Source organism: Pieris napi, chromosome 7, assembly GCF_905475465.1.
Source record: "Pieris napi chromosome 7, ilPieNapi1.2, whole genome shotgun sequence".
NCBI classification, from domain to species: Eukaryota; Metazoa; Arthropoda; class Insecta; order Lepidoptera; family Pieridae; genus Pieris; species Pieris napi.
In genome coordinates this window covers 9,788,210-9,801,400 of record NC_062240.1, presented here as the reverse complement: position 1 = coordinate 9,801,400, position 13,191 = coordinate 9,788,210, and the positions used below count along the sequence as shown (strand labels likewise).

General features: G+C 33.4%; 1 protein-coding gene across 1 annotated transcript; it reads left to right on the top strand.

The window, feature by feature from the left end:
• The first annotated feature begins 31 nt into the window (after nucleotides 1-31).
• LOC125050977 (NHL repeat-containing protein 2) lies at nucleotides 32-6,392 on the top strand. Its single transcript, XM_047651085.1, has 12 exons — nucleotides 32-148; nucleotides 299-469; nucleotides 549-715; nucleotides 817-976; nucleotides 1,236-1,417; nucleotides 1,548-1,695; nucleotides 1,917-2,084; nucleotides 2,546-2,686; nucleotides 3,086-3,211; nucleotides 4,303-4,407; nucleotides 5,093-5,202; nucleotides 5,514-6,392. Exons 2-12 carry the CDS (start codon nucleotides 313-315, stop codon nucleotides 6,303-6,305), a joined length of 2,256 nt encoding a protein of 751 aa, XP_047507041.1. The 5' UTR covers nucleotides 32-148; nucleotides 299-312; the 3' UTR covers nucleotides 6,306-6,392.
• The last annotated feature ends 6,799 nt before the right edge of the window (nucleotides 6,393-13,191 follow it).

The window sequence follows — 13,191 nt, the reverse complement described above, 5'->3', positions numbered from 1 at the left end:
TAAAGAATATCCTGTAATGTAAGAGATAACAAAATACATGACAATGACGCTTAATTCAAGACGCCTGACATTTGTGAATAGTAAATTTGATTTTAATTTTAATTTTTAACTCAACTTAGAAGTTTGAACTTACGTTCTGTGAAATTGAGTGAGTGATTTTGTTGTTCTATAGTTCTGTTCACATTTTTCAAAATATTAACTTTTTAATGTACAATATACTCCTGATTTTATTAGTTGATTAAAAACTAAAACTACATACTTTTTATGTAAAGAGTTAAGTTTTCGCATTTTATTTTAGGTAAAATATAAAACATGGAAACAAGTCCCTTAGATTTTGTTGCACAGGCTTGCATGGATTTAACAGAAAATATAGGAAATACCACCAACGAAACAGAGAGGGATTTTTTAATAAATGAACACATTAAGAAAGTCTGGTCAATTGTTCCTCCAGTTGAAGATTTTAAGAAAAGTTTGTACAACTACACTGCATAAATTTAAATAAATTAACACTGCTTTCATTTTCTTATTTTTTAAACACTTCATTTCAGATCTAGAGTGGGTAAATGTATCTGAGCCAATATATCTAGCACAGCACTGCACTGATAAAGTGGTTGTATTAGATTTTTGGACTTATTGTTGCATCAATTGCTATCATGTTTTACCTGATTTAGCCCATTTAGAAAAGTTGTATAAAGTTGAAAATGGATTAGTTATTGTAAGTATGTAACAATTAACCTAATATTTTTATTCTTTTTTTATTTTTGCAAACAATAATAGTTCTAAGAACATAGTCAAACTGTTAAGTTTCTTGTTTAGATTGGTGTTCATTGTGCAAAGTTCCTGAATGAAAAAATATCAAATAATATACTTTCTGCAGTGGAAAGATATGGCATTCACCATCCAGTTGTCAATGATTCTGAGATTGTAATGTGGAATGCACTTGGAATAAGATGTTGGCCTACCCTTCTAATCTTAGGTATATTTTAGGTATATTATAATAGAATCTGTAACATTGCTCATGAACATTAACATGATTTTGGGTTATAATAATAGCATGGGACAAAAAAATGGTTTCAATTCTACATCAATTAGAGTTTTTTGAGGGATCAGATCATCGCCTATAAACAAAAAATATAATATACTCAAACAAATGAGAGATTTTGTAATATACTGTAAAATATTAGCTCTACACATTAGAGACACTCATTTAAATAATACTATGAACTGCCTTTCAGGCCCAGAAAACAAACCAGTGTTTATTCTAACTGGAGAAGGGCACAGAAAAGAGCTGGAGTGGTATGTTGGAGCTCTAATAAATCATTTTAATAGTTTGAACTCAATTAGTTATGCACCAATACCTATGGCTCCATCAAAGCATTTAAAGGCGAAAAATAGTATACTTTCCTATCCAAGTAAGGTTAGTATAATTATATTTCTAGAGCATAATTTATGATAAAAACATAAAAAACATCAAGTATATGTGCCTTGTGTGTCATAAAATCTTATTTGTATTCTCTTTAATATATTTTAAACTATTTTGTCATTAGATAGCGCTAAATCCATTTTATCGTGGAAGAGCTGATGAGCCATACCTGGCAATATCTGACACAGGTCATCACAGAATTTTATTGACTGACTGCTTGGGAATTATTTTAAGAGTTATTGGTGACTCAGAGCCTGGACTGAAAGATGGAGGTTAGTTTATATTCTAATATAGAAGTATGCAAGTGTTCACCATCTTTATTATGTTATTATTGTATTTTCTTATCTTAAGATAGCATGTAATTTGTTAAGTAACAAATTTTATATTTTTATTACATATTTTAGATAATTTGTAATAATAACTAAACAAAAAGTCTTAAACGTTGGTATCTGCTCCCTTAATGCACCATTGTATTTATTAATATACTTTCTAGAGCTTTCTGTGGCAAGATTCAACTCGCCACAAGGCTTATGCTGGCTCTCCAGCTCTGTACTATTGGTTTGCGATACCAACAACCACGCTATAAGAGCGATTCACTTGGACGAGAATTCAGTGGAACTGCTCACTGGTATTGGGAAACAGGCGGAGACGGGTGATCAAGGTATGTCATTGTCATTTATGTCCCCTTCTTCTTTCCCATTTCTTCGCCTCGGTTTGTGCGTCAGCCATACTACAAGTTAAATTTTGTTGTTATCGTTAGTAATAGTAATTATATTTAAAAGAAAATATCACTTCCTATTTTACTGAATGTCTTACTTTACTTGACTATATCTTATTGATATAATTGCCATTTGGTAGGCTCTCGTTTCCGGTTGTCGTCAGTCGGCCATTATCTCTGAAACCCTACACTCGTTTTTTTTTTCAGTATTCTGTCCCCTTTCAATTGAAGTTTTATTAGCCCTTGTTTCTATTATTATTACCGGATGCAATTATTTTTTAAGGGGATATAAATTGCAGTATATCTGCCTACGTAATACTTGAACAGCCCCATACAATAAATTATTTTTCTTCCTGAAATCAACACTGATTACACATTTTTTTTTTATCTCAACAACAATGCAGGTGGCAAATGCCTCGGTCAGCAAGCTCTATCGTCCCCGTGGGACATAATACTCTATACGACCCCAGATATGGACATGTCAGTGAGACCATCAATGGCGTTGCCCACGCCTGCAGTTGATAACAAAGAAAATACTGGAAATGGTATGAATAAAAAATAATTCAAAGTTTAGCAAAATACTAACTTCCTAAGAAAGATTTAATACTGGACTCGTTGGTTCTTTCTAGAAATTGGATGTTTTATGCCTTTATTAAACTTAAGATCTTATGGATAGATCGTAAGTTTGTACTTAAGTCTATTTGGGCGCCTTTGAAAATTGTCGCACTCAAATCGTTTTACAATCTCCCTCTAAAGTTTAATATTAATTTACTGGAATCTAAAATATATGAAATGAATATGATAAATTACTTTTCAATAATGGATAGCGTAGCGTAGTCTTACTCTTTCGCGAATTTTGACACTCATAAGCATGCGCTAAGACGCATCTAAACTGAATAAACGTATTTTGATTTGAATAGATGAAACTGTTTATATGTATATAGAAAAAGACAAGGAGAAAAAAGATGAGCGTCGCCGAGTGGTGTTAATAGCTTGCGCAGGATCGCATCAAATTTGGGCGCTGTTCCTTGACAACACTATTTGGTGGAAGTACAAAACATACACGGAAGGTAGTATAAATTAAATAATTTTAAGAAATCTAATAATAATAATAAGTTTTAGGAAGAATAATACCTACCTTTGCAACAAGTCTGTACCAATTCATAATAATGTTATATAATTTTGATTGTTTATTAATGTTGCAAATCTCTAAACTGTTCAATAGTTTTAAATTTGGGCTCGGAAAAGGTTGGAACGGTTATAAGCCATGAGTGCATATTTATAATATATTTTAATGGCTTTGTGGTATAATGGGCTCGATTCCTGGCGACTTCAATATAAAAAAAAACAACGAAACTCACTGTGCCCATGGGGGTTTTAGGACATTAATTAATACAGAGGCTAGACGTTGGTCCGTTTTTAGTTTTATGTTTCAAAATCAAAATATTTATGTCACTTAATTACAATTAATATCGTAAATTAAAACAAATAACGCTTCTTAATTTACAATTTACTGCCTAATCAAGGGCTTGTAACGGACGAGAAGTGGCGATAAATTCTCCGTCACTCCTTTAAATCGCCAGGTTATTTTTTTTACAAAATAATTCGTACATGCAACCATGACATCATGCTCTTCATATTAAAGCAGTTAATTATTGTATACATAATTAAAAGCCATCAAGACGCGATGGCACACAAACACGTAGTAACAAGTAGAAACGAGGCCGAAAATAATTAATACATAAACAATATACACCTACCCAATTCCGATCAGACACCACAAGTCGAGTACTACGCATGGCCAGCCATTGGACCCCTCACCATTTAATAGGGATATATCACATGTGTTTTGGAGTAAGATGTATGGTTGCTTCTTAAAAGCATCTTGTAATACAGTAATAAATATGTAATAATGCCTTTTGAGAACTGGCAGTAAATTTCCGTTGTTGCTGTTAAACCAATGATTTTTCCATTACTAAATTTAATTTTTTAAATTATGTAATTTCTCTTTTGTATGTGTAAAAAAAAATTGTATGTCTTTTTTTTTGTATTTTAGTTTAGTATACATATATTGTTTATCCATAAATAAAAGTAAATTTAGTATCTTTTAAACGTTTATAAGTGTATTTATAATAAAATCACCCCCATATTTTTTTTACAGGTACATGCGTACGTATAGCGGGTACGGGCGCGGAAGCAGCTAGAAACAGCGCGTACCCGCATACTGCCGCCTTCGCTCAACCTTCGGGACTAACGCTCAAAAATGGTAGGACTATTTGTTTAGTAACGAAAGAAATCGGCCTTCGTTTTTGAAGTGAAACTTCTTTATCGGGGTTGGAAAATTTTTTTGTGTAACATTTTTTCGTTACGCGTCACATTTTTCGGTTACGCGTCACATGTTTCGGTTACGCGTCACATTTGACCGTTACGCGGGTCTTTTTCTTGTCCCTACCAGGGTTGATTCAAAGAGATTCTAAACCATTAATAACAAAAATGTATAATAACGATAACAATGATACTAAAAATTCTATTACAATTTATGAAATTCTGTAATAATCTTAGTGGTAATAAGGTAAAAATAAAATGAAATAATTGTATTATTTGTATTCAAGTCTGTGATATTAAAAGCCTTTTGTTAAACTTTATCTAATTTAACTTTATTTAACTATCTTTATTTAAATATCTGTAAAGTTGCATATTATAGATATTTTTTCGAAAAATAAGGTCATAAAGAAGTTTCACTTCTAACGTGTGTAAACTAGTACACGCACATTTTTTTTTTATTAATAGATAAGAAGATCAGCCTTTTGTGCCTGACACATGACGATTTCTCATTGTTCATCACGGTTTTTTATTTTATTTTTGGCATGCCGGTTTTCCATAAGCCAACTACTCTGATTATTTTATTGTTATATTTTATCAACATTTATGTGTTTGTTTTCTGTTAAAAGTGGGTAGTCCAGAAGTATTCATAGCGGATTCGGAGAGCTCTTCAATTCGTAGACTGGCGCTCGCGAGTGGACACGTGTCCACACTTTGCGGGGGCGATAGAAATCCATTGGTAACTATATTTATTATCACACCATATGCTAAAACAGATACGTTAACTTAAATGTTGTTTATGTTTTGGTAAAATCGAACCAGCCACAGAGGCAGTATATATTTTATGGTATAGTAAAGATATAAAAAGGAAGTATATCTATAGTATAAGTATATAATATAGTTGTATTATGTTGTTGTTATAAAATGTTGCCAGAATATTAAGGTAATTAAGAAAAAAATTACTTCACCCACTTGTGCCTCGACCGAATTCGAGTCCAGAAAAATAATATTGATTTTATTTTTCATTTCACTTATACATGTAATTTACAGAATCTGTTCGCGTATGGAGACGTGGACGAAATCGGCGTTGAAGCAAAACTCCAACATCCACTAGCTGTCGCGTACTCTGAAGCGAACAAAACCCTCTATATCGCTGACACGTACAATAATAAAATAAAAAAGGTCGACATCGGCCCTCAGAAGGTCACAACCATTTCCCCAACAATGATCGAAAGCTCCGACCCGGCAAAATTCAACGAACCGTCCGGCCTATCGGTCAGCCAAGACGGCAAATACCTATATATAGCCGACACAAACAATCACGCCATAAAAATACTTAACATCGCGAAAAACGTATGCCAAGAGTTTCGTGTACGCGTTCCCGAAGTGAAATTCGTCGAACCAGAAAACCTCATTCTATACAAAAGCGATCTTTTCGTGAACCGAAAGTGTGGTAACCTTATCATTCATTTCAACGTCAGTTTGGACAACGACATACGAAAAGTGAAATTCACGGCTGGGGCCAAACAGAATTGGCGGGTTTGCATCAGAAATGAGGATAATAAAGATGTTACTATGGAGGAATTCGAATTTATAGGTTGTACGAATGTGGGTTCGACGCTCCCCGGACGGGTGGAAATGAAGTTAAAATCGCGCACAGATAACACACATTATCGCTTATATCTCAGTTTCGTGACGTCTTTGTGTGATGGTAGTCTGTGCTTTACGCATTCCTTTACGATACGATCTATGGTTTTAGTCAGGGATTCGGTGAAAATGGTCGAATCGTATAGAATTACGTGTAAAGTGAACCCGACAGGTGTTAATAACACCCAAAGTTAAGAATGTTTACTACGTAAGTAGGATTTAAGTTATGTTTATTATTGTTAATTTTTATTTATGGTAAGAAATAAATGCTTTTGTAATAAATGTCTTTTATTAATCTACGTCTCATGTAAAGATAATAAACTATTATTCACGCACTCATTCATGTAAGTCTAAATTGAAGTGATCTTATGTGTCGTTCGATGATTATCGTGATTGTCTATGGGCTAAAACTTCCAATCAGGTCAATTTCCTTACCTATTCTATAACATAATATTAGGTACATAGTTGGAATAAATATATTTGGTATGCAGGCACTTGAGTGCTCTACTTACAAACTAATTACCAAGCGACGGGCAAAAATTATCATTTAGTGAATCCCGCGCATCACGAAGCACATATTAGTAATCGTGCCTTGAGATGTCATTTACATCGAGTACACAGAAATTTAGATCACCGGCTGTCAATGCCACTTGTACAGTTCGTGAGGTATTTAATATATTAAGCGAAATAGCATAAAGCCATATAGACCACAAGCCCATGAACAAAAAATACCTGTGAAATGACCCAACGTGAATTACGCTTAGAAGGCTGTTACTATATCTGAAAATAGCTCTGAGCACTATGCCGTCATTTCTGAGCGGTACATGTGAGTACGTGAGTGAATGGACTTTCTCATGTACAATGGGGGAATTTCGACTAATTATTAATGTACGGCTTTGTTATAAGTGTATAGATGATTAAAAATAAATGTCGAAAAACCTAGTGCCGTACAAAAGTGATGGTGCCGGAAGTCGGTGCAAATTTTTAATTCGACGACAGTTGCAGAAGCAATATAGGTCATTTATTACTGTGCGGCATTTGTGTGATTCCTTTTGGACACATATACAGATACTTTACCCGTAAACGCCGTACATATTCCCAGCGGAGCGGTCGAAAGCCAAGGATCGCAATATATGTCTGATTAGCATATAGGTGATGATGATATGAATCAACATAAAATTAAATAATCTTGAGAGTACTTCACAAATAGATAACATTTTCCAGCATGCCGTACATTTTTTGTGGAACACATAGGTGTATGGGGTAAATTACTTTTCTCAGAAAAGAGTCATTTTCCGGTGACTTTTATCTGTACGGCAATAACACAGGTTATTAATACTTTAGACAATCTTCAATAAAAGATAAATGCCGTACACTTTCGATAGTCCGCTACCACCGCCTACCAATACAGGGCGTCCCAAAGTTATGGGAAATGAAGGGAAAGTACCTTAAATATCGTAGATAGGGTATTTTACTAAAAGAAGACTTTATGTTATTTTTAAAAGTTATTAATTCTGAATTCAAAGATTTTTTAAAAATTACTTGCCTCGTCTGGGAATCGAACTGACTTAAATGTAAAAAAAAACACCCCTACTTTTATGATGCCAATCGAAAGAATGGCCAAAAACTAATAACTCTTCTTAAGTAACATAGTATTTTAAAAGAAAGGAACAGCGTGAATATATCTTTATATCAAATTAAAAACATTATCTATCGTATTCGGCCTAAAAAAATCCCCTACGAGTCTGTTACTTTAGAAAAGTTATTAGGTTTTGGCCATTCTTTCGATTGGCATCATAAAAGTAGGGGTGTTTTTTTTTTTAATTTAAGCCGGTTCGATTTCCAGACGAGGCAAGTAGTTTTAAAAAAATCTTTGAATGCAGAATTACTAACTTTTATAAATAACATAAAGTCTTCTATTAGTAAAATACCCTATCTGCGATATTTAAGGTACTTTCCCTTCATGTCTCATAACTTTGGGACGCCCTGTATTATATATATTTTTGTTAAAAATATTTTTCCTTTACCTCTCTCTGCTGGTACGATAAGGCTGTAAATATACTTTACAGCCTTATGGTAATATACTCAGATATGTACAGTTATTAATGACCTTAAGGGACACCTCAAACGTCGTCGAAGTTTTTATCAGCTGTAAAGAATAATCTGGAGTAAAATGTACGGCATCTGGTTTTTTTTGTTTATTTATATTTGTTACATATAAAATAACAATAATCTTTGAAAATATTACTCCCCATATTACTCTAGGAGCATTTGAAAAGTCATCTAAATTTCGGAAATTTCATATATTTTTTATCATAATATTTTTATTTGTTACCATTTATAATGAACGGCTATAATGTACAACGGTAATATTTAGTAACATTATGTAAAAAAACAAGTTGCCGTACATTATTCTCTGATCTTACAGCAGTAAGAACTTGGTAAATCCTGAAATTTCGATAAATATTTAATTACACAAATATTAACTATAATATTTGGACGGCATAATTATAAAACATTATTGTCCGTGTTAAATAATATTTTGAACATGTTGCCGTACATTTTACAATGACCTTAGGGTATATGGGTGTAGGGGTAGGGTTCCGACCCTTGGCTTTCGACCGCTCCGCTGGAAATATGTACGGCGTTTACGGGTAAAGTATCTGTATATGTGTCCAAAAGGAATGACACAAATGCCGTACAGTAATAAATGACCTATATTGCTTCTGCAACTGTCGTCGAATTAAAAATTTGCACCGACTTCCGGCACCATCACTTTTGTACGGCACTAGGTTTTTCGACATTTATTTTTAATCATCTATACACTTATAACAAAGCCGTACATTAATAATTAGTCGAAATTCCCCCATTGTACATGAGAAAGTCCATTCACTCACGTACTCACATGTACCGCTCAGAAATGACGGCATAGTGCTCAGAGCTATTTTCAGATATAGTAACAGCCTTCTAAGCGTAATTCAGGTTGGGTCATTTCACAGGTATTTTTTGTTCATGGGCTTGTGGTCTAATAGGTATAGTAATTATTAAAAAATTTGACAATCTACGTGATTTTATGTTATATTAACGGCTATAATGTACAACGGTAATATTTAGTAACATTATGTAAAAAAACAAGTTGCCGTACATTATTCTCTGATCTTACAGCAGTAAGAACTTGGTAAATCCTGAAATTTCGATAAATATTTAATTACACAAATATTAACTATAATATTTGGACGGCATAATTATAAAACATTATTGTCCGTGTTAAATAATATTTTGAACATGTTGCCGTACATTTTACAATGACCTTAGGGTATATGGGTGTAGGGGTAGGGTTCCGACCCTTGGCTTTCGACCGCTCCGCTGGAAATATGTACGGCGTTTACGGGTAAAGTATCTGTATATGTGTCCAAAAGGAATGACACAAATGCCGTACAGTAATAAATGACCTATATTGCTTCTGCAACTGTCGTCGAATTAAAAATTTGCACCGACTTCCGGCACCATCACTTTTGTACGGCACTAGGTTTTTCGACATTTATTTTTAATCATCTATACACTTATAACAAAGCCGTACATTAATAATTAGTCGAAATTCCCCCATTGTACATGAGAAAGTCCATTCACTCACGTACTCACATGTACCGCTCAGAAATGACGGCATAGTGCTCAGAGCTATTTTCAGATATAGTAACAGCCTTCTAAGCGTAATTCAGGTTGGGTCATTTCACAGGTATTTTTTGTTCATGGGCTTGTGGTCTAATAGGTATAGTAATTATTAAAAAATTTGACAATCTACGTGATTTTAGTCTATTTAGTGTGCTACAAATAATGAATAAATTCATTCAACTATGTAAATTTTAAGTCGTATGTCATGTCATCTTTTAAGCACGCAAATGTTGGGGCAGTTTTATAATTTTCACTTAAAAATCATAAAATTGGACTAATAAAGCGTGTTTATTAAGACATATGAACGTTATATTGGCTTTTAAACTTTAGTTATCTATGTAAAATGGTAAATTCTATTTCTAACAGAGATATTCCAATTTCTGGCACTAAACATTTGTCTGTTACAGAATATACAATAAAATATTTTTTGAAGGATTTTTGTCGTAATAGGGCAAAATTGTAACAGTAACTTTTAGTACAATATTGCAATCTTTTATACCATTAAATTATTTAAAAAATATATAAAAATACCTATGACATATTATGATATGAGAAAATCATTTCACCAAGAACACTCTCAAAGATATATAAATGTTACATTAGACTACTATCAGAGTATGCTTGAAAAGAAAAGCCACGAAAATGATCAGGTCACTCAGGAAGAAATCTTATAATGAGCGTCTGAAAGCACTTGACCTTACTGATTTAGGAAGTAGGAGATTAAGAGGAAATCTTATTGAAACCTATAAAATCCTCAAAGGCTACTATAATGTTCCAGGAATTGAGAAGCTCTTTATTTTTAGTGAAAATATACATTTGAGGCGTAGTTCTTTAAAACTAAAGACCACTCAACATAACACAAATTCCCTAAAGAACTTTCTCCCAAACCGAGTAGTGGCCGACTAGAATAGGCTTCCGGAAAGTGTAAACAGTATAGTTTCTCCAAATCTCAAAATCGCATCAGCTTATTAAGCTGCTACTGTGTTTATATACATAATAATAATATTAGAAATAGAACATGTACCAAAATTCAACAAAATCGCATTTAGCGATGTGAAATATGTAACAAACATTAGAAAACCAGTTAGTAATTGTTGAAATGGAGCTTCGTGTCATTAATAGCACCAACGGTCTCGAGTCACGACCCCTTCAATCGACCTTTATCTTATAACCGCCCAAAGCTTACGCAATTCACCGTTCCTTGACCCTGTGATTAGTCCAATCCTTTTTGTTTCGGACTTGATAAGGTCGTCTCGTGCAAATTATTTTGCAATATAGCTTGATTTATATTTGATATGCAAATATGGTTTTAATAGACCGAATTATGAACCGTAATGTTACGGATGAAGGATTACTTTTGAACTTGTAAATACGCAAGCTTGATTGATTGTATTAAATTAAACAATTTTCTTTTCATAAGTGAGATCTACCAACATCATATACGAGGCCTTTAAACAGTCCGCAATATCTACAGAATAGCTACGAACCGTAGTATATATAGCACATGTACGTAGTGTCGATTATATGTAATGTTTATTTAAAAACAATATCGCATTTTTTGCACATTACACACATTACACAATTTTCTGCTAATAGTGCGAACGAAAACGGACCAATTTGAACACACGTTATCAGACAGTTATTACTTAATCAATTTATTTATTTTATTACGGCTCAAATATAAGAGACTTCCCTCCAACTTTGATTTTGTTCACAGGCGTTAATTAAATATTTAAGTTAGCGCCGGGCAGATAGTACCGGTGATCCCAGAGCTGGTGCTTTCCTCGCTCAACGAATAAGTATCGCAATGCAGCGAGGAAATGCCGCCAGCGTTAAAGGTACACTTCCACAGAGACCAAACTTTTTGAATTCGTTTTAATTTTCTTTTTATAATTACTATGTTTGTAAAGAATGAATTATCATTTATCAAAAATATAAATAAGTTTACCCAAGATCCGAGCAGGCTATTAGTTCAAATCACGGCTGTCCACCAATAGAATTTTCTTTCTATATGCATAATTAACACGCGCTCGAACGGTGAAGGAAAACGAGAGGAAACTGAAATGCCTAAGATCTAAAAATCGACGGCGTGTATCAGGCTTATCATCTAACTGCGTCTTTAAAAAAATTAAGAACAGATACATAAATCTGAAGCCAACCTACAGGTTGTAGCGCCACTGGTTTTTTTTTACTCAAGATTCAATCAGAAGCAAAAAAAGGTTTAATCAGCTGTTAACTTACCAAAATTCAAATGCTTTAATCAGCTGTTAACTTACCAGGCCTTAAACTTAGCGATTTTACACCGTTTATATGTTTTACATAATTAACTTATTTACCATTAGCGATGTAATGGATGACTCACAATACGGCCGTGAGGATGAGAAAAAATACACCTGAACCTTACCTACCAGCAATTGATATTTTAAACCTAAAGTAGTTTTAACGGATTTCCGAACAAAATGTTCTAGCGCTCCCTTTGACCTCGTACCAAACCGCAAATGATATCAAAGCCTTTGAGCAGTTTAAGATAAACAGGTGCAGATGTTCAATAGTAACCGGCAATTATAGTAAGGTTATCGCAATTATTTTTATAGTCCTTTGACAATCACAACGTGGGCAGACTATTAAGACTTGATGACACGGGTTTTGTTATTATAAACGATAGAAGTAGGCGAAAGAATTTAACTTGAAGGATTATTCGAAGATCCGGGTAATGACGATTTCTACTTATAGAAACCACATACAACTTTGGTTTTTCCAAATTTATTTGCAGTAATCACACGATAAAAATTATAACAAAATTTTCAAATAGCAACTCAATGTATCCATTACAGTTCATATTATTTGCCACCATTTATTGCAACATAAGTATATCTACAATTTTAAATTAACAATACAACTTTGCTATGTAGGCGGGAAAATTTACCATTGCAGGTAATAATTTGGTTTTATCTACGTATAATCTTAACTAACTGATCAAGTGTTAGTTAAAGTTCTGTAGTTTAAAGAGCTGTTAAAACGTTTTTATATATTGATGTATTGGTCTAATGATTAGACAAAATTGTGACTTTAGATACGAGTAAACATAAAAACGTCCTCAGTGGAATTTGGCTATTATTTAAGGAATTCGCTTAAAAAATGAGAGCTTATTACCGGCTCGTCGTGTGATCTTCAAGGCAACGTTACGTGCCAACGAAGTTTCAAAACGGATCCGAATTATGCAGTCATGGACAATTTACTACAGTACATATACATACCACTGACAATTTTTATTAGCAAGAAGGTAAAACAATAATTTATATTTTGACATATGTCGTTCCGTTTCACTCATTCTGCGTGAGCAAAAAACTATAAATTCAATGCTATAGTTGTCTATACAAGTCAAGTCAATTCTCCATTTTTTAGGACA